Genomic DNA, 22,706 nt, shown 5'->3' on the forward strand with positions numbered 1-22,706 from the left:
ATGGCATGACAAAATGAAAATTAGACCCCCAGGGGTTATACATCAGGCTTGTTTTTCTTGCTGGTTATGCCAGTAATATTTTTCTTTTAATTTTGAGTGTCCACCTGGAAAAAAGATGCAAATGAACTGCTCTCCCTATACCCATGGAGCCTCAGAAGGAATTGCAAGGTGAGAGCCAGACTTGTCAGCAGCAATGACAGCTTTGTTCCAAAGGAGAGCCCAACAAAGCTTTCTTTTCTGCTCTTTAAATACACGATCAATTGCACTTGAGTGCTTAGCAACTTTCTGTATTTGTCTGACATTACTCCTTTTCACCAGCTGGTAACTTTGGTCACTGCTGTTGCTCTGGTTCCATAACTCACTGTCCACATGGCACACCCTAACACCTCTTGATGTTCTGCCTTCAGCACTTCAGAGTATTTCAAAAAAGTTCAAAGAGGGATGGCGCAATTGGCTAATCCTTCCTTTTCAAGCACCGGGATCCCATGTGGGTGCCAGTTCTAATCCTGGTCGCCCTGCTTCCCATCCAGCCCCCTGCTTTTGGCCTGGGAAAGCAACCGAGGATGGTCCAAAGCCTTGGGACCCTGCACCTGCGTGGAAGACCAAGAAGAGGCTCCTGGCTTCACATAGGATCAGCTTTGGCCACTGTGGCCCTTAAGGAAGATCTTTCTCTCTGTCTCACCTTTTCTCTGTAAATCTGTCAATAAAAATGAATAAACCTTTTTAAAAAGATTTAAAAGATAATCCAAACAATAATCCTTTTAAAAAGATTTAAGATAAAAATCTTTTTTATTCATTTTTTAATTAAAGAATTATTTATTTTTATTGGATACAGAGACGAGGAGAGATGGAGAGAGGATCTGTCTGATGGTTCACTCCCCAAGCAGCTGCAATGGCTGGAGCCTGAGCCAGCCAGGAGCCAGGAGCCAGCAGCCAGGAGCCAAGAGCTTGGCAGGACGTTGAGATGAAGACTCAAAGTCAGGGTCTGACTCAGATTCTCCTGGGTGGATGCTGATGGCTTCACTGTCCTCTCAACTACAGGACCAAATGCTTACCCTCTAATTGCATTTCCCATTTACGCATGATCTTGGCTCTTGCTACTGTTCAGCTGGTTTTGTTTTTGCTTTGTTGCAGGGTCTTTCTATTTATTGCTTTTTCACTCGCTCCCATGTCTTAGCCCAGGCTAGCTAGCCTCTACCTGAGTTGAATGTTTCAGCTTAGATATGACTTCATCAGGCATGTGTGCATTATTTTCTGCTAGATGATGTGCTCTTCTTACCTAGTGTTATAACAACAACATATTCTTATTTGTGTGACTATTTGTTTAAACTCCCTCGTAGAGAATAAGTTCCAGGAAGCCACAATGGCTGTTTTATTTCTGTAGTCACAGGGCCCACCATAGGTCCCAGCACCCAGCTGAAGAGCAACCAACAAATAATTAAATTAATCAGTTCCAGAGACTAAATGCCTGCCTCCATCATTCATGACTGGATACGAATGCACCCTCTCTGCCCTTCCTCCTTTCCTATTCAATTTCCTTTTTCTCCTAAGAAAAATGAACAACTAATAATCGCCTAAGTGAACAAACATCGTAGATATGTTCTCACTGAAATTTCAACGAGGTCTCTGTCTTTCATTAAAGTAAGTACACATGGCCCAGCAATGGCAGCTTAGTGGCTAAAGTCCTTGCCTTGCATCCGCCAGGATCCCCTGTGGGCACTGGCTCATGTCCTGGATTGCCCACTTCCCATCCAGCTCTCAGCTTGTGGCCTGGGAAGACAGTTGAGGAGATGGCCCAAACCTTGGGACCCTGCACCTGTGTGGGAGACCCAGAAGAGGCTCCTGGCTTTGGATCGGCTCAGCTCTGGCCATTGCAGTTACTTGGAGAGTGGGCTAGCAGATGAAAGCTCTTCCTCTCTGTCTCTCATCCTCGCTGTATATCTTTCTAATAAAATAAATAAATAAATCTTAAAAAAAATAAGTACACGTATTCCTTGCGTATACCTCAAAAGGAAAAAATCATGCGGCATCCTTTTCTATATTTCCTTATTATGGCCTATTTAGCTAAGGACTTTCAAAATACTTTTGGGGAACTCTAGTAAAGATAAAGCTGTGAAATAGTCACCTTTTAGAAACTGCTTTGAAATAAGCTTTTCACATTTTTGAGTAAAGTATTTCAATCATGACAGAGTTCTACAAAATAGAGAGCCCTAATTGGAAAGGTAAACCAAAATTAAAAAAAAAAAAAAAAGCAGAACCATTCAATCAAAAGTCAGATTATTTATGCCAGCAGAAAGTTAGTCTCAGAGGAATTAAAACAAGTTAAGTCCAAGAAATGGCAGAAAAGATACAAATTATCTCAATAATAGTTGGTTGGGAATAGAGATTTAAAAGCATGCTTCTCAAAGAGTGGGCTTCTAAAAGGGTCAATCAACAGGTTACAGCTGGAAAGAGTGGACAGTCCACAGCATTAAGCTTGCTGGTTTAGAGATACCAACTTATTGGACTCTATGAAGATTTATGAATTCATGAAGTTTTATTTGTTGAGGATGATGGACAGACATCAGAGTCATAATGACAGGTACTAGGTTTAGTGTGAGACTTCAGCTGCCATAATGTAAGCTCTAGGATCAGAGCTGGCTTTGCCCTGACTGACACACTGCTGTGAAGGGCCCCATGACCCTTACCTTCTTGTGCACGACAGAGGCGCTGGGACTGAGCGTGTTTTCGTCATCATGCATCGTGACGAGCTCAGAGCTGCTTTCGTCCATGACCTCCTGCATGCTGTTGACACTGCTGCTCTGGCTGCCTGTGCTCACGGACATGCTGGGGATGGAATGGTTGCTTCCCAGGCTGTCCATTTCTCTGCTCAGGCTGGTTCCATGTTCACTGTCCTATAAAGACATGGAGCACCAAGGTTAAAAAAAAAACAACACTAAAGATAAAGTGCCAATCCATTGACTCAGCTATTAAACATACTCAATTTTGCAGTGTCAAGTTTCTTTTCTGCCAATCTGCAAAGATAAAACTTCTTATATATTGGCTCCTCTACTTCCCCATCACCTCCAGACATCTCAAACTCACTTCTATGCCTTCCCCTAAGGGGCCATTCTGTACACAGGCCATGGGGCTCCAAATGCTGCTATCCCAGGCCTTTCCCCTGTCATACACAAATATTATCATATTGCTATGCAGTAAGCAAGAAGGAGGCCAGGATTGTAACAGGAGCTTTGAAAACATTCGGGTGCTAGCAAGCCTGCTAACTACTAACTGGTGCCCCCGAGGATGCCCGTAAATACAGAGCAGGTCACTGCAGACTGAAGTACGGTGGAAAGAGTTTCCAGGGATTTGATAAGCAGTGAGTTCCTAGGCAGGTCATTACTGAGTAACTTCATATTTAAGCAAGCATATTAATTCTACTGTCCTGGACAGGTAATTAAATTCTGCCTCCCTCAAGCAATTCTAGCATGCTTACCTCTGTAATCGTATTAAGATATATGTGTTAACTAATACTGGCATTCATCACTATTGGACAAAAGTGGCAAAATAATCAGAACATATAATTTACCCAACACAGTGGGATATCTTTTGATCATAAGATTAATCAATTGAGCTACCAATAAGCCCTGTTTTAAAAGAACCATACTGTATGTATATGATGTCAATGAACTGTTACTTAGCCACTGTAATACTGGTAAGAAGGAATCACTGGGTGATTATGGTAGGCAATATATTATATTTTTTGATATCTCTATTTTTCCAATTAAAAGGGATCATTTCTATATATGGACTCAAAAGATTTTATACTGTAATTCTGCTTGCTAAGTTTCATTTTCATAGCTCTTGGTAAAATAATTTTATTTTATATTAAGATGCTAAAGAAGATTCATTCATTCTTTCCTTTTCAAATTTAGTTCTAGAAGAAGCAGGAATAGTTCTTTTTGTTCAAGATTAATTCCTGCAGATACTGTTTCTGTCCCATCCGTGTCCTAGATCCTGCTTCTTTAGCCACCTCTCCTTCTTACTGGGTCGGGCCTCCATCTCTTCCGCACACAAATAAAGGAGTCTGTCCTGAAGATATGGACTGTTCTACGTGCTGCTTCTCTTACTTTTATTTCTTAGCCATGCTCTTGAATCTTAAATTAGTTTTCTTTGCTGTCTCTACTTTCACATTTCCCACTTATTCCATAAACCAAGTAGTTATTGTTTGTCCTACCTCGTCATATAAAATTGCTTGTACTAAATTCCACAAGGATCTGCTAAGAGATAACCATTTGTCTTTGGCCCGTCTGAATCTACCTCTCTGCAATCACTCCTTGCAGCGGTATACTTTCTTAGCAGTTCTGATGCCTTTATGTCCTGGGTCTTTATTTCGCTTGTATGACCTGGGCATTCTTTCCATTCTCCATTCAACCCTTTGATGCATTATCATACTAATGTTCTTGATCCCCAACCAGCTACCCTTTTGTCTAGTTCTCCAGCCAGTTTTTAACTGAGAACACCACTCAGGTGTGCCAACCATCATCACCTTTGCTTTTAGTTCTTTTTAAGTGATTTGAATGAGAAACCAGAAGTTGTCTGTCCCTTTGGAAACTTCCCTCTGCCTATATGTCAGCAGTGTATGACACCATTCTTCTGTACTCTACTGCACTTGGCCGCATCTGGCTTCACATGAGTGCTAGTTTCTGAATGTCTCTTTCGAGATCTGCATGTCTCTTAAGGGAGAGAACATCCATTGCATTTAAAAAAAAACCATCCAAAGAGCATTTCAGAGGGTCTAGGTCAGAACCTTTTCACTGGGCACCCTGTGGTGCCTGCTGGGATACAGTACACCTACTTCTTCGTCCTCCTGTGATTCATTCAGGGGTCCATTCCGTGTTTCTTGGAAGAGGATTTTCTTCATTTTCCGGTACTGTAGGTTATCGAGCTCACGCACAGCATCTTTTGTCCTCTGAATGAGGTCAATGAGGACTCGTGGGGGCCGCTCTCTTCGAATAAAGTCATGCTGATTAGAGGAGAAGAAAAAAAACAAACTAATGATGAAGAAACAGATTGTCTGTTATAAGGTTTAAAGATAAATTAAAATGCATCAAATGGTCCTGCTGATTTTTGAGAAATAACAAAAAATCCTTTTTGAAAAATTCTATAGTGTCCGGTGTGGTAGTCTAACAGCTAAAGTCCTCCCCTTGTATGTGCCAGAATACCATATGGGCGCCAGTTCTAATCCTGGCAGCTCCACTTCCTATCCAGCTCCCTGCTTCTGGCCTGGGAAGGCAGTGGATGAAGGCCCAAAGCCTTGGGACCCTGCACTCACGTGGGAGGCTTGGAAGAGGCTCCAGGATCCTGGCTTCAGATCGGCTCAAGCTTGGAGAGTGAATAAACGAATGGAAGATCTTCCTCTCTGTCTCTCCTCCTTTATATATATCTGACTTTCCAATTTAAAAAATTGTATAGACTTAGGGTATACATTATGATGCTTCAATATACATATTTAGAGTAGTAGCAAATTAGCATAGTGATCATCTTGCAAAGCTGCATTTTTTTTTCTGGTGTTGGTAAAAGTGCCTGAAATCTAAAAACTTAGTCGATTTTGAGGATACAATACAATGTTATTATCTATTGCTCTCATGCAGTACATCAGACTGTAATAGTTGTTAATCCGACCTATTCAAAACCCGTACCCTTTGACCTTCATCTCCCCATTCCCACTCTACTCCACCTTTCTGTTCCATTTCTGTGTATTGGAGATGCCTTTTTTTTTCAGAATTTATAAATGAGATAATAATTTATTTTTCTTTCTGTGTGTGGTTTATTTTACCTAGCATAGTGCCTTTCAGGTTCATCTATGATACAACCAACAGCAAGGTCTTCTTTATAAAGCATGAATAATATTCCATTATCTATGTATATATATATGGGTATGTATGTGTGTGCGTGGTGTATATACATGTACATATATCACAACTTTCTTATTCTTTCATCTGCTGACAGATGTTTAGGTTGTTCTGTAGCTTGGATACTGTGAATGATTTTGTAACAAACTTGAATACTAAATACCCAGAGAAGGATCATTAAATCTTAGGGTAATTCTATTTATAATTTTTTTTAAAGATTTATTCATTTTATTACAGCCAGATATACACAGAGGAGGAGAGACAGAGAGGAAGATCTTCCATCCGATGTTTCACTCCCCAAGTGAGCCGCAATGGGCCGATGTGCGCCGATCCGATGCCGGGAACCTGGAACCTCTTCCGGGTCTCCCACGCGGGTGCAGGGTCCCAATGCACTGGGCCATCCTCAACTGCTTTCCCAGGCCACAAGCAGGGAGCTGGATGGGAAGTGGAGCTGCCGGGATTAGAACCGGGGCCCACATGGGATCCCGGGGCTTTCAAGGCGAGGATTTTAGCCGCTAGGCCACGCTGCCGGGCCCACTATTTATAATTTTTTGAGAGCCCTCCATACTGTTTTCCCACAATAGAAAGCAAATCCACATTCCCACCAATATGTCTAAGGATTTACTTTTCCTTTTTCTGCAAGCCTTTTCCCACACTTGTTTCTCATCTTTAATTTTTTTTTTTTCACTAAATAGAGTGTTCCCTAAATGTACACAGCACACAATGTCCAGGATATAACCAAAGCTGACAGCAAGGAAACCAGTACAGGTCTCCCACCCAACCAATGAAGGCATCACCCACCGCCTCCCAAATTCTGCATTAGTAGGAAGTGGAATCTAGACTTGGAGCCAAGGATTCCAGTGTGGGCCATGGCCATCCTAAGTAGTGTCGTAATCGCTAGGTCAAGCGCCTGCCCTCTTGCTTTTCTGCTAATAGCCATTTTAACTGGTGAGACGTGATCATTTCTACATGTTTTTGATTTTCCTTTCCTTGATGATTACTTCTCATGAGATTTCTTGGGGTTTACTTTATCATGTAAGTAATAAGAAATCACCAGTGCTTCCAATAGTAGTTGGTTAGCTGTATCTTTCACACTTGAAATGACATAACATAAGAAAGCAACACAGAGCATCGTTTCCTCTTGTTATATACTTTACCTCAGTACTCCTCTCTGACATACACGACCCTCTGAAGAGCATACCTGCTTCTGTTTTGCTTTCTGTTTCTGGGATCATGTTGTGCCTGCTTCAACAATATGGCAGCTGTTCTATCTACCCAGAGGTCAGAACTCTGACAAGTTCATTTCCCCATCAAACACACACACACACACACACACACACACACACACATGCACACTCAAAACAAAGCCCCACACAACCAGCAACAGGGAAAGGGCCTCCAAGAAGTGAAAACAACTGCCTTGCGTACCTGAGCCTTTCTTATTATAAATAGCCTTTTCCTATCAGTGCTCCCCAAAGCCAGGACCCAGGAGCTTCCTCTGGATCTCCCATGCTGGTGCTGGGACCCATGGACTTGAACCACCCTTTGCTGCATTCCTAGGCCATAAACAGGGAACTGAATCAGAGGTGGAGCAGCTGGTACACAAGCTGGCACCCATATGGGACACCAGCACAGGCAGGCAGAGGAAGTCGGCTGTACCACCACACTGGGCCCTGTATCTATTTAAATTTAAACTCTATATAGTCATGGTGATGAGCCTTCTATTGCTAGAAATTTATTCTTTGGATATCCTTATCCAGGTACAAAATGTCATAGGTAGCATAGTTTGTAGCAGCAAAAGATTGTAAAAATACCTCTGGAAGGACATACACAATTGGTGACCGAACTTGCTAACTTTGGAGAGGGGCCTAGAAGGGGAAGGTTTACTTTTCATGTTCTACCTTCTATTGTGTTTCTGCCTTATGAATTGCATATTACCTATATTACTTATTCAAAATGCATAAGGTAATAGTTTGTTTAGCCATGCAAAATAAACAGATTTTTGGAGGTGGCCAACTTATTTCTTTAACAAACCAACTTATCAACTGCTCGTTTATTTGAGAGGCAGAGAAAGAGAGCATATAGCATGTGTTTGTCAGAGAGACAGGGAGGCAGGAAGGGAAGGAAAGAGAGAGAGAGCACGGGTTCCTAAAGATTGTTTCACTGCCTAGATGACTGCAGAAGGTCCTGTGCTGACAAGCAGGAGTCATCCAGAATCACACGATCAGAATCTGGGAACATAGCCAGTTTCCCAGGTGAGTGCAGGGTCCTAACCACTGCCGCCTTCCAGGGTCTGCGTGAGCAGGAAGCTGGAATCGGAAACCAGAGGCAGGAAACCCAGGCACCCTGACATAGGACAGGCTTCTCGCTCTTGACATTTAAAATCAGTCTTACGCATTTTATTTATTTAAGTAGCAGGGGAGAGAGGGAGAGAGAGATCTCTCCTCTGCTGATTCACACCCTACAATTCTACAAACACTTGAGGTTGGACCACAGCAAAACCTGGAGCCAGCAACTCCACTAAGGTCTCCCTCAGTAGTGACAGGGATCTTAAGTACTTAAACCATTACCTGCTGACTCCCAGGTGCACATTTGCAGGAAGTTCTAATTGAGTGGCGAACTGGGCATTCCAATATGGAATGTGGTTTTTCCAACAGTGCCATATCCTCTAGACCCAATGACCACCCCTGAACTGCTCTTTTACTGACTAGGCTATTTTGGGGGCCAATTTAAGTTTCAATATTCAATCCTTTCATCAGTCTCTCCAGTCCTTAATGCACTCTTCCTGCTTCACAGCCTACATTACTCCCTCTCCCACCGCCTTTTTCTTTAACCCTTTTAGTTTCATCTCTAAGTTGGCCATATTTTATTATTGAGCAGTTTTTAAAAGGAAAAACTCACAAGGGTTACAGTGCTTACAGTTCTGAGGTTTATAATTGCAGACCGCCTTGGCTAGGTGTGAGTCGTGGTTCACATTTTCTTTGAATTCTCTAAATGTTGTTCAATTATTTTCTGGCCTTGAGTGTTCCTGGAGAGGTAGGTCGGAAGCCAATTCATTTTTTCACCTCAAAAACATGCTTTTTCAGTCAGTCTGCCTGTATGAATCTTTATCCTTAGAGTTCAGAAATGTCTCTAAATATGATTTATTCATCACTGAAGGTCAGTGTCAAGGTCTGTTTTCTTTTTTTTTTCAAGGTCTGTTTTCTTTGGGGTTCTCCCTGAATGTCACTTTTCTAGAAAGCCCTTCCCAGTTCCTTATGGAAAACAGTAATTCCTGTCACTCTTGATCCCTGACCTTGACTCATTTTTCTGCTAAAAACTTATGCACACATGGCATTATATCACTTATTTGCTTTTTTAAAAGAGTTATTTTATTGTCTTTATTGGAAAGTCAGATATACAAAGAGGAGGAGAGACAGAGCAAGGTCTTCTGTCCGAGCTTTGCCTATCCGAAGCTAGGAGCACAGAGCCTCTTCCGGGTCTCCCATTCGGGTGCAGGGTCCTAAGGCTTTGGGCCATCCTCTATTGCTTTCCCAGGCCACAAGCAGAAAGCTGGATGGAAAGTGGGGCTGCTGGGATTAGAACCGGCAACCATATAGGATCCTGACACGTACAAGGTGAGGAATTTAGTTGCTAGGCTATCATGTTGGGCCCTATGTGTTTATTTTCTTAAACCCTCCTTAAAATATAGGTTCTGTGGTAGACATTTGCCCATGCCATTAAAACACTGGTTTAGATGTCCATATTGTACCCTAGCATCTGACTATGACACATGCCTCTGGCTCCTACTAATGCTGGGAAAGACAGTAATGGCTTAGGTGTCTGAGCTTCTACCACTTACACAGGAGACCTGGTCCGGGCTCCCAGCTCCCAGCTTCAGCCTTGACAGGCCTGGATGTCATGGGCATGTGGGGAGTGAATTAGCAGACAGCAGCTTTCTCTTCCTCTCCAATATATAATAATTTTAAAAGAATTAAGATTCCACAAGAGCAGTAATGATACCTTCCTTATATACTGCTATACTCTCAGTACTTACAGTGGTGTTTTACTACCAGAAAATATATTCTTAATAAATAATGAGCCCATTTGATGTGGTCAGACAAATAAAGACCAACTCCAATCAGAAAAAGATCCAAATTATTTATTTCCATAGGGGTTTACTGCAGGTATATCTTTAAACATCTGCCTTTTCTAGGTTGGTATTAGATTTCTTTTGTCTTCCACTGATGTTATATTCCCCATCATCATTTTTTTAACTTTTATTTATGCAATTTAATTTGTTCTAATTTCTGAAGCTTATCTGCCACTGGACATATTGTAAATCGATTGGTTTACATTGTTAGCTAGCTGCCTAGCACTTCAATCTCTGCTATGCCGTGTCTCCTCCCTTGCTTTCTTTACCTTGGCCCACTTGATTTTTAAAAATCCTTTTGTTGTCTGTCACCCTATATTTTATCTTTGGCTTAATGGAGCAGCTTATCGGAGTTCTTTAATTTTAATATATTCCACACTTAATTTTCTGCTTTATTAATTCCTGTGTCCTGTTTTTTGTTTGTTTTTAAAATATTTGCCTATTGGGCCCGGCAGCGTGGGCTAGCGGCTAAAGTCCTCTTCTTGAACGCGCCGAGATCCCATATGGCCGCGGGTTCTAGTCCCGGCAGCTCCACTTCCCATCCAGCTCCCTGCTTGTGGCCTGGGAAAGCAGTTGAGGACGGCCCAAAGCTTTGGGAACCTGCACCCGCGTGGGAGACCCGGAAGAGGTTCCAGGTTCCCAGCTTCGGATTGGTGCGCACCGGCCCGTTGCAGCTCACTTGGGGAGTGAAACATCGGATGGAAGATCTTCCTCTCTGTCTCTCCTTTCTGTATATCCGGGTTTCCAATAATAATAAAATCTTAAAAATAAAATAAAATATTTGCCTATTTCAAAGTAACAGACACCTCACGTTGTGCTTCTGGTGTCTCATCCTGGTTACTGTTTTCCCCCATAGAAATGTGGAGTTTCTCCCAAAGTAGACGAACTCACTCAAGTTTCAACCACAAAGGAGATCAAGGCCAAGTTCTCTGCCCGGCTGCTTCTATTATCGTATCCTCTTAGCCTGCTGATGCCAAGACAGAAAAACTTACTTTTAAGTGGAAAAACTAGTTAGCTTTGAATTTACCTCTTCAGGAACATTCAAAGCCAGAAAACAATAGAATAATAGTAGCAGAGTTCTAAGCAAAAGAAAAGATAAACCAAGAACTGGTAGCTCAGCACAGGTGTTCTTCAATTATAAAGGCAGGTGACATTTTAAAGCAAATTTAGGTTATATGTTCCTTCCGAATGTTTCCTAAAACACAAACAATAAAATATCTTGCTGGGGCTGGCACTGTAGCATAGCTGCTAAACCCATATCGTATGATGCCAGCATCCTACATGGGTGCTGGTTCGAATCTTGGCTGCTCTGCTTCCAATTCAGCCCCTTGCTAATGCAGCTGGGCAAGCAACAGAGGATGGCTCAAGAAACTGGGGCTCTGAAATCATGTGGGAGACATGGAAGAAGCTCCTGGCTCCTGCTTTGAACTGGTGCAACTCTGGCTGTTTTGATCACTCAGGCAGTGAACTAGCAGATGGAAGATTTCTCTCTGTCTCTCTTTCTCTAACTCTTTCTGTCAGATAAATATATAAATTTGAAGAAAGAAAAAAGAAAGAAAAATCTTGTGAATGGAAAGATGAAACAAGTAAATGAAAATTATTGAAAAAGGTATATATATACACACACACATATATATATAATATATGTATATATATATACACACAGAGAGAGAGAGAAGGGTTAAAGAAAATCTCCGTCAAATAAAAGATGTTTATATTGTAAAAGATTCCCACATACTACTTTGATATCGCTAGAACACTCTACCTATGTATAAAGTCTATAGTAATATACTCCATGAAAACACATACTCAAAAATACCATGTTTACACCAAAGGGATGGAGCATAGGACAGGGTGTGAAGTGAATGCCTGCTTTACATAAGCAGCCTAGATCTTCACTTCCGGAAGCTTTGGTGATGACCTGGATAAGAACCTGACAGGTGGGCCCTGGCGGCGTGGCCTAGCGGCTAAAGTCCTCGCCTTGAACGCCCCGGGATCCCATATGGGTGCCGGTTCTAATCCCGGCAGTTCCACTTCCCATCCAGCTCCCTGCTTGTGGCCTGGGAGAGCAGTTGAGGATGGCCCAAAACCTTGGGACCTTGCACCCATGTGGGAGACCTGGAGGAGTTTCCGGGTTCCCGGCTTCGGATCGGCGCAGCATCGGCCGTTGCGGCTCACTTGGAGAGTGAATCATCGGACGGAAGATCTTCCTCTCTGTCTCTCCTCCTCTCTGTATATCCGGCTTTCCAATAAAAATAAATAAATCTTTAAAAAAAGAACCTGACAGGTGGCACTGGAGCCACTGGGAAAACCTGTGCCGAGAACTCTGAGTCCCAGCTCTCATGTAGACCTAAGTCAGGGAAGCATCACAGTAATGATCAGAACAAGGGGAGGACTATCCTATGATAGGAGGCAAAAAAAAAGGGGAGAAGGTGGGAGAAAAGGGAAAACAGGGCAGAGACTGTTCCAGGGAACACACAGTGCTAATATCATTATTCCCTGGTTCCTATTTCTGTATAAATGATAAGGCAGCATGTTCTAAACCAGCGTGTCAGGACTAATTTACGATATTCCATAAAACAGGACTTCAAGTTCCCATTCACAAATACAAAATCGGAAAATTACCTGTAACAGTTCCGCTGATGTTGGCCTTTCCTGAGGTATTTTCTGCAAGCAGTAATCTACGAATCTCCTAAAGAAGTCTGTCCTGTGAGTGTAGAGATGCCAAAAGATCATACAGTTAGGGTGTGTACAGCAGTGATAACTCAAAACAATTTGCATGCAAGGGAAACGTTCACATTTTTAGGAGACTTTTAAAAATTAAATATTTTGGAATATTATAGACACAGCACTCCCAAGTTTGTACTATCTACAATGAATTCTTTTGGATGATGAATGTGGCTACAGCTTTAGGTTAGTCAGCATATAAATAAATGTGCTTCAATAGAAGGACGTAAGGTCAAGTTCTAATTTATGAAGGGACTTAAAAGTTCATGGGAAACAGAACTGCGTTAGTCTGTCTTCGTGCAAAACTTTCTTAAATCCATGCAGAGTTCTTTCATAATTGTATTTCTATCAACTGTTGGAAACCTCCTGCTATACTGATGTAAAAGTTTTATACAAAGTTTTCTCTTCAAAGATAACAGGGTTATCGTTTTCTGAAGGTTGTGTCTACATTAGCAGTTGCAAACTCCTCCATTACACACAATCTGTAACAAGGTGGCAAAATTGGACATAAGTGATGGGGAACCTAGGACAGTGATTCCAGAATAAAATACTCATTATCTTGAAAATTTCATTTTGCCCATTAAAAAAAGATTATGCATTTTTACTGGAAAGGCAGGTTTACAGAGAAAAGGAGAGACACAGAGAAACAGCTTCTGGCACATTCCCAAAGTGGTCACACTGGCCAGAGCTAAGCAGATCTGGAGTTAGCAGCCAGGAGCTTGTTACGTGTCTCCCGTGTGGGTGCAGGGTCCCAAGGCTTTGGGCCATAGTCCTCTGCTTTCCCAGGCCACAAGTATGGAGCTGGATGGGAAGTGGAACAGCTGGGACACAAACTGGCACACGTATGGGATGCAGTTCTTGGAGGTAGAGAATGAGCCAGTTGAGCCGTTGTGCTGGCCCCTTGTTCATTTTTATAATCGCCCATTTTCCCATACTCTTGTGGCCCAAATAATTACAAAATGTCACTGTTCTCAGCCAAAAAGAAAAAGAAAAACCAAAAGCCATTTTCTAAACAACTCATAATATATACTCTATTTCAATATAGTAAAAATAATTTTTAAAATTTTATACATTTATTTAAGCCACAGGTAAAAGAGGAGAGGGAGGAGAGAGAGCGGGTCAGAGAGACCATTCCCATTTGCTGTTTTACTCCTCAAGTGTCCAAAATGGTCAGGGCTGAGTTGGGTCAAAACCACCCAAAGCAGGGAACTGGGAACTTATTTCAACACTCGCTCCTGAACATGCTCACATACACTAATACTAAAATAAATAAATAAATAAAACAACTTATCAAGGGAAAAACCATGACACCACAGCAGGCGCTTTATCTCTGCTGAGACGTGGCGAGACCTAGGGTGTTCACACAGGACTGTTAGGACAGCACATACTACATGTGTACATGCTCTCAGTGGGACTTCAGCTATGACACACATGTAGAACACACAGTGCGGGGCTGGTGCGGCCAATCCTGAACCTGTGGTGCTGGCAACCCATATGGGTGCATGATCATGTCCTGCAGCTCCACTGAAAAGAATTATTTATTTTTATTGGAAAGGCAGATACACAAGAGAGGAGTATATACAGAGAGAAAGATCTTCTGACCACTGGTTCACTCCCCAAGTGGCCGCACTGGCCAGAGCTAAGCAGATCTGAAGCTGGGAGCCAGGAGCTTGCTATATGTCTCCCATGTAGATGCAGGGAGCTTGTTATGTGTCTCCCATGTGGGTGCAGGGTTCCAAGGCTTTGGGCTGTCGTCGCCTGCTTTCCCAGGGCACAAGCAGAGAGCTGGATGCAAGTAGAGCAGCTGGGACACGAACCAGGCCCCATAGCAGAGGATCCCAACACAAGCAAAGCGAGGATTTTAACAACTAGATTATTGCACTGGGCCCCTGCTCCACTTTGGATTCAGATAGCTTGTTTATGGCCTTGGAAATCAGTGGGGAATGGCTCAAATCCTTGAGGCCACTGTACCTATGTGGGGGACCCAGAAGAAACTTCTGGCTCCTCGCTTTGAATCTGCTCAGCTCCAACCTTTGTGGCCATTTGGGGTGTGAACCAGAGGATAGAAGACCTCTCTGTCTCCCTTCTCTCTCTGTTCAATCTGCCTTAAAAAAAAATACTTAAAAAAAAAAACCCCACACAATGTAAGCCATGGAGAGGGCAAATAGAAATGCAACCCTGTGCCTGTGTCTGCTGACCAAGGCATCCGTGGGACTCACCGTGACACACAATGGAAAGATGAAATGCTTCTCATTCAGATATTTAACATGTAATTTAATGGAAGTGTGAAATACATTTGGTAATCTTAGAGATTTAAAGTGGCAGCAAGGTCTTACCATTCACTAGACTGTAGCGTTGGAGAGTCGTTCTGGGCGATGTGATATAAGGCACTCATTGCATTCATGTTGAAAAGTGGGGGCTTCCGTTCAGCTAGAAGAAGGAAAAACACATCATGATGTAGTTCTTGAGAGAAATCAGATACCGAAATGAAGAATTATGAGCAAAGCTTTGCTGCTAGGTCAAAAACTCGTTGACATTATCATGCCACTTAGTCCGTTTAGTTTGTAAGGTCAGTTCAGGATAGCTGTTCAGAAGAAACTGTTGGTCACTGAATGTACACTAGTAAAGCATTCAACAGAAGCCATTTTAACAGAGTGAAATCCGGGGGCAGATGTTTGGGCAACAGAGAAGGTGTCACTCACAACACCTGCATCCTTTCTCTGAATGCCCAATTCAACACTGGCTTCCACCTTGGATTCCAGCTTCTTGCCAATGGCCATCCTGGAGGGCAGCAAGTGATGGCGCAAGTACTTGGGTCACTGTCACCCACATCAGAGACCAGGACTGAGTTCTTGGCTCCTGCCTTCAGCCTGTCCCAGCCCGGAAGTGAATCAGCAGATGGCAGATCTCTCCTATTTTGTCTCTGTGCCTTACACATAAAATGAAAAGTTTGCAAATGAAAAAACAAGTGATATTGTTCATTGCTTGAGTTGTTCACATATCTTGAAAACATTTGCTTTTGCCTGTTTTCTCACAATAGGTATGAATACCTGTGTTTGATTAAAAAATACTTATTAAAAAATTCAGAAGCTAAAATAATATAAAATGAAGAAAAAACACTATCATGGAATGGAATTTTTTCTTTTATTAAAAGATTTATTCATTTTGGTATATGCCTGCAATGGGGGATTCTCAACTGAACTTGAACTGTGGTTATGCAACAAGGTGGAGGAATCCACCATGGTGGGAGGGTATGGGGAGGGGTGGGGAGAATCCAAGTACCTATAAAACTGTGTCACATAATACAATGTAATTAATGAATTAAAAATAATAAATACATAAAAAAAAGAAAAAAAAGATTTATTCATTCATTTGAAAGTCAGAGCTATAGAGGGGTAGGGAGAACCAGAGAGAGAGAAAGATGTATCAATCTATCCTCTGGCTCACTCCCCAGATGGCCACAACAGCTAGGACTGGGCCAAAGGCAGAAGTCAGAAGCTAGGAGTTTCTGCCAGCTCCCCCCTGAGCGTAATAGGGGTCCAAACAGTTGAGCCATGTTCCACTGCTTTTCCCAGGAGATTAGCTGGGAGCTGGATCAGAAATGGAGCAGTCAGAATACAAATTGGCACCCTGTTGGGATACTGGAGTTGTGGGCAGCAGCTTTACCCGCTATGTCACCATGCTGGCCCCAATTCAGATATTTACTACTAGAGGATTTACTTTACACAGTGGAACAAATGACCGTTCCATCGGAAGGCCTACAGTGCTCCCTTGGTTCATTTGACATATTGTACTTACATAAACACATACTTTTCTTTCTGAGAAGAAATTACAAAGTGAAATAAAACAAACTCAAAAAGACAAATATCATATGTTCTTTATAAGGCAACAGTCATGTAAAATACAAAACAAACAGACACATAGGTAATCATGTATATACATATGTTCTCACAGATGAACTGCATAAGGGAGACTAGCATATTGGGAAGTGAGGCAACGATGCAATATGCATCTACTCCTGAGTAGAAGGAGGACTCCCGATGAAACTGCTAAATACATCATGACAACATAATACTAGATTTCCTACCACTGTGTATACCCACAGTGCCATGATACACCTAGACAGAACATCAGTCTTGTGGCTGCTGCTAAAGGACTATAGTAATAGTCTGGGGGGAAAATGGTGGAGGCGGGAGAATGGAGAAGGAGGATGGAGAATCCCTATTCCAACACAATTCTATTATGGAAAATAATAACAATAGAAAATTATTTTAAAAAAGAAACCGGGCCTGGCGTGGTAGCCTAGTGGTTAAAGACCTTACCTTGAACGCACCGGGATCCCATATGGATGCCAGTTCTAATCCCGGCGGTCCCACTTTCCATCCAGCCACCTGCTTGTGGCCTGGGAAAGCAGTAGAGGATGGCCCAAAGCCTTGGGACCCTGTACCAGCATGGGAGACCCGGAAGGGACTCCAGGCCTTTGGATTGTCTCAGCTCCAGCCATTGTGGCCACTTGAGGAGTGAACCAGTGCATGGAAGATATTTCTCTGTAGATCTGACTTGCCAATTAAAAATAAATAAAATCTTTTAGAAAGTTTATGCAGGCCCAGGGTGGTAGCCTAGAGGCTAAAGTCCTCCCCTTGCACGTGCTGGGATACCATTTGAGTGCCATTTTGTGTCCTGGTGGCCCCGTGTCCTATCCAGCTCCCTGCTTGTGGCCTTGGAAAGTAGTCAAGAATGCCCCAAAGCCTTGGGATCCTGCATCCGCATGGGAGACCCAGAAGATGCTCCTGGCTCCTGGCTTCAGATAGGCACAGCTATGGCCACTGCAGCCACTTGGAGAGTGAATCAGTGGACAGAAGATCTTCCTCTTTGTGTATCTGACTTTCCAATAAAAACAAATCCTTAAAAAAATTTATGTTACTTATTAATTATCCTGGTGCCAAAGACAAATTATCATCTCATTCTACAGAACTTACTCTAACAGAATTTCTAATGCAGTCTCACTTTCTGCTTCATAATTTGATCTTCTGTTTTTGACAACATCTTTATTTTTGAGTAAAAACTTACTGAAATTACAACATAGGCTTACTCTTTGCAGCTGTAAGTGAGAGAACAAGAGCTAAGGGTAGAATTATACGGTAAACTTCTTCATTCATTGGAGTAAGCATTTGCAAAAAGCCAGAGTAGTTAACAAATTAAACTAAACCCACAACGGACAGTATTCAAGAGAACTTACAGTCATGGGCAGTGTATAACCAAGAAGACTACTTAGCTGCCTGTGAGGCCTCGGAGCGGCCTCTTACAGCTTCCCTTAAATAGTCAGTGCTCTGTCTGGAATGGGAAAGTTTGTAATTTTACCGCTACTCTGTGCTGACCCTTCCATAGTGTACTGTACAGACACCAGGCAGAGACTAACATCATAGGATATCAACGAGCCTCATCCTGTAACCATCGGTGGTTTCCCGTCATTCCTAGGATCACTTGCTTCCTGCTCCTTCATCCACACGGCCCAGGCTGCTTTCCCAGCTTCATTCTCAGAGGCAACCGCGTTCCTCTCCTCTCAGGCCATCTTTTACTTCACTGGAAAAAATCAGCTAAGAGTCTTCCACCCATACTGTCTTATGTCTGGACTTCAGTCTTTCTTTTTTCTTTTGTTTGCTATTCTTAGAGTTAGAAAGAGAGAGGCAAGAAGAGACACAGAGGGCTTCCATTTGTTGGTTCACTTAAAGAATGTCTACAATGGTTGAGTTCAGGGAATGTGGGAATTTGATTCCACATGGGTAACAGGGACCCAACTATTTGAGCCATTAACTCCTGCCTCCCAAGGTCTGTGTTAACAGGAAGCTAGGATTGGGAGTTGGGGCTGGGACACAAATTCAGACATCCCAATATGGAATATGGAATATGACATCTTTTTTTTTAATTGCAAAGATGGGTATATAGAGAGATGCAGCTATAGGGAGAAAGATCTCCCATTAGCTGGTTTACTCCTGAAGTGGTCACAATGGCTTGAGCTGAGCTGATCTGGAGCTAGAAGCCAGGAACCTCTTCCAGGTCTCCCACACGGCTTTGAGCCATGCCTCAACTACTTTCCCAGGGCACAGGCAAGGAGCTGAATGTGAAGTGGAACAGCTGAGACATGAACTGGCGCCCATATGGGAACCTGGGTGATGTAAGGCAAGCACTTAAGCCACTAAGCCATTGTGCTGGGCCCCCTAATGGCAGCTTAACTGCTAGGTCAAATTCCTATGTCCCCTCTCTCTTTCATTCCCCAAATTTTAACTGGTTAAATCTTGGCAACCACTCAGATTTAATTTTAAATAAAATTTTCATTTTAGCATTCATTTTATAAATATCTTATCTTTTGATAAATACTTCCTTGAAAGTCAAGAAGTTTCTTAAGAACAAATATGGTTGATAATCATAATCATGATAATAACTGGCAGTATTTATCGAGTTTCTACTGTATGTCAGGTACTAATAGGCATACTATCCCATTATTCATAATTCCTACAAGAATGGGCAAAAAAGCTTTTATTCTCCAATTTTTAAAAAAGATTTCTTTTATTTTTATTGGAAAGTCAGATACACAGAGAGGAGGACAGACAGAAAGGAAGATCTTCCGTCCACTGCTTTCAGTCCCCAAATGGCCGTGCAGCGGGAGCTGGTATTCCTCCAATTTTACAACTGAGAAACCAAGGCTGAGCTAGGCTAAATACTAACACTAAGTCACACAGTGAGATTTTAATGTAGGATTTAACCCCAATTCTATGACCCCAAGACCTATGACCTTTTTATAGACCCACAGTGCCTCTTGAATAACTGTATGCATCTTACAATAGTATACTAGTATTTCAAAATGAATAAAGAATAAAGAAAAAAAGCTCTTGAAAACTAAATATAACCCCATGTTTGCAACAGCTAGCCCAGGATCATTTATTAATCAACAAGGAGTGGCTAATGTAAAAGGAAGAAACTCTAGGCAGATAAAATACATAACACCACTTGGTTTCGATTTTTCCCTGGGGACGTTGCTCCAAACACACTCAATCCCCCTGTAATATTAAGGGATGATTTCTTGGATCTAACAAAATGTCCTGGTTTAAATGTAACAATGTAAATGTTAACTTCTCTTGAAGTAATCTTTAAAAATGTTTATCTGATCACTAGTCAGTTTAAATATCCAGGAGGTTTCACAACATTCATGTATTCAACTCGTTTTTTCAATGAAGATCAATTCAGCAAAACATAATTTCTTTTTAAAAAAGATTTATTTATTTTTACTGGAAAGTCAGATATACTGAGGACGAGAGAGAGAAAAACATCTTTCATCTGCTGATTCACTCCCCAAGTGCCTACAATGGCCGGAGCTGAGCCGAACTGAAGCCAGGAGCCTGGAGCTTCTTCGGGGTCTCTGTTGTGGGTACAGGGTCCCAAAGCCCTGGGCCACCCCTTTACTGCTCTCCCACGTCACAGGCAGGGAGCTGGATGTGAAGTGGGGCCACTGGGTCATGAAGCAGCGCCAATATGGGATCCCAGCGTGTGCAAGATGAGGGCTTTAGCATCTAGGCTACCACGCCAGGCACACAAAACATAATTTCTAGGGCCCGGCGGCGTGGCCTAGCGGCTAAAGTCCTCGCCTTGAACGCCCCGGGATCCCATATGGGCGCCAGTTCTAATCCCGGCAGCTCCACTTTCCATCCAGCTCCCTGCTTGTGGCCTGGGAAAGCATTTTAGGACAGCCCAAAACCTTGGGACCCTGCACCTGCATGGGAGACCTGGAGGAGTTTCTGGGTTCCCGGCTTCGGATCGGCGCAGCACCGGCCGTTGCGGCTCTCTTGGGGAGTGAATCATCAGATGGAAGATCTTCCTCTCTGTCTCTCCTCCTCTCTGTATATCGGACTTTGTAATAAAAATAAATAAATCTTTAAAAAAACCCATAATTTCTAATAAAATTCTTCATCACGTAGGAGCTCTAGAGTGTGATCTTCAGGAAAGAGGGACAAGTGTCAGGAAGATTATCATTATCATTGTGATGTAACCTCAGCAATTCAATTTATAAAATGTTCAAAATATATTTCCTCTGCTATGTGTTGATTTCACGAAGTTACCCCAAAGTGACAAGTTGATAAAACAAAGGGGGTGGGAACTGAACCCACTGTTGTGTTTGGAAACAGGGTCTTTGGGAGCTGCCTTTATTCCACTGGGTCATAGAGTGAAACCCTCGTGAGTAAATGCTGGGGGCTTTGTAAGAAACTACATTGGTGCATGTACAATACATGGCTTACCATGTGATGCTCTGCACTAGCTCAGACTTCTTCCACCAAGAATGCCATCACTAAAGGGCCAACCAACAGGCCTCTCTTGACCTTTAACTGTGGTCTTCCAAAACTGTGAGCCAAATAAAAATTGCTTTCTTACTTAAGTAGCTATTTCAAGTACTGCAGCAGAGTATTTTAAAAAAAAACTGCCCAATATAATTCTACTATACAAGAGAGATGCCATATAGAAGGAGGACAATATGTTATTCAGGTACTATCTACAATATACCACTATCACTATCTTATATACCACTATAACATATATATGAACAGTTTAATCTTCTTTCATATAAAAATGCCTTTTTTAACAGGTCCATTAACAAAATTAATTCTAGATAGATGGAGTTGTATGGTAAAGCTGTCAATGAGGTGTATATATTACATGTGATTTGTTACATTACTGATAGAATAATTTTTAAACAATTGCTGAAGAGTTAAATGTCCCAAGCAGCAATTTTATTTTGTGAATACTGAGTACCTACTGTTATAGTTCTTTGTCTCTAAGACACAGCACCATTGCATGTTGCAACAAGATGCTGCTACCTCTAAGATGCTTATTTTAAAAAATATTTACTTACTTATTTGGTTGGCTGGCTTTTGAGAAATAAAACTTGCATATGTTTAAGGCACACAATGTGATGTTTTCCTATTCAAATACATTATGAAGTAATTATCACAATTAATACACCCACTATTCATTGTTCTTGTTTGTTTGTTTTGTGTGTAAGAAAAATTAGGGTTCGGCGTGGCACAGTAGCCTAGTGGTTAAAGTCCTCGCCTTGAATGCGCAGGGATTCCATATGGGTACTGGTTCTAATCCTAGAAGCCCTGTTTCCCATCCAGCTCCCTGCTTGTGGCCTGGGAAAGCAGTTGAGGACGGCTCAAAGCCTTGGGACTCTGCACCCACGATCCTGGCTTCAGCTCAGCTCAGCTCTGACCATTGAAGCCACTTTGGGAGTGCATCAATGGATGGAAGCTCTTCCTCTCTGTCTCTCCTCCTCTCTGCATATCTGACTTTCCAATAAAAATAAGATAAATCTTGGGCCCAGCGGCGTGGCCTAGTGGCTAAAGTCCTCGCCTTGAAAGCCCCGGGATCCCACATGGGCGCCGGTTCTAATCCCGGCAGCTCCACTTCCCATCCAGCTCCCTGCTTGTGGCCTGGGAAAGCAGTTGAGGACGGCCCAATGCATTGGGACACTGCACCCGCGTGGGAGACCCGGAAGAAGTTCCAGGTTCCCGGCTTCGGATCGGCGCAGCACTGGCCATTGCGGCTCACTTGGGGAGTGAATCATCAGATGGAAGATCTTCCTCTCTGTCTCTCCTCCTCTCTGTATATCCGGCTTTCCAATAAAGAATAAATCTTTAAAAAAAAATAAGATAAATTTTTATTAAAAAAAAGGAACACTTAGGGCCTATTTTTTTAACAATTTCAAGTATGTAATGCATCCTTATTCACTACAGTCATCATGTTGCTTCCTTGTTGTGTTTTTTATTTACTTGTTTAATTTAAAGGGCAGAGAGAGAGAGAGAGCAAGCAGTCACATTTAGTAATTCAGTCCCAAAATGTTCCAAACAGTTGAGGCTGTACTGGCCCAATGCCAGGAGCCCAAAGCTCCATCTGGGTCCCCT

The 22,706-nt window shown here is 42.4% G+C and overlaps 1 protein-coding gene across 4 annotated transcripts in view; it reads right to left on the bottom strand.

Annotated features, from left to right (window-relative positions):
• The window catches only part of TAOK3 (TAO kinase 3), a 150,644-nt gene that overhangs the window by 51,065 nt on the left and 76,873 nt on the right, over positions 1-22,706 (bottom strand). For all 4 annotated transcript variants that reach the window (XM_058656776.1, XM_058656777.1, XM_058656778.1 and 1 more), the window contains 4 exons: positions 15,090-15,183; positions 12,652-12,733; positions 4,838-5,005; positions 2,688-2,894 (listed from right to left, as the gene is read on the bottom strand). In XM_058656776.1, coding sequence (XP_058512759.1) covers positions 2,688-2,894; positions 4,838-5,005; positions 12,652-12,733; positions 15,090-15,183 — 551 coding nt within the window. The remainder of the gene's footprint in view (positions 1-2,687; positions 2,895-4,837; positions 5,006-12,651; positions 12,734-15,089; positions 15,184-22,706) is intronic.

Source organism: Ochotona princeps, chromosome 29 (assembly GCF_030435755.1).
Source record: "Ochotona princeps isolate mOchPri1 chromosome 29, mOchPri1.hap1, whole genome shotgun sequence".
NCBI lineage: Eukaryota > Metazoa > Chordata > Mammalia > Lagomorpha > Ochotonidae > Ochotona > Ochotona princeps.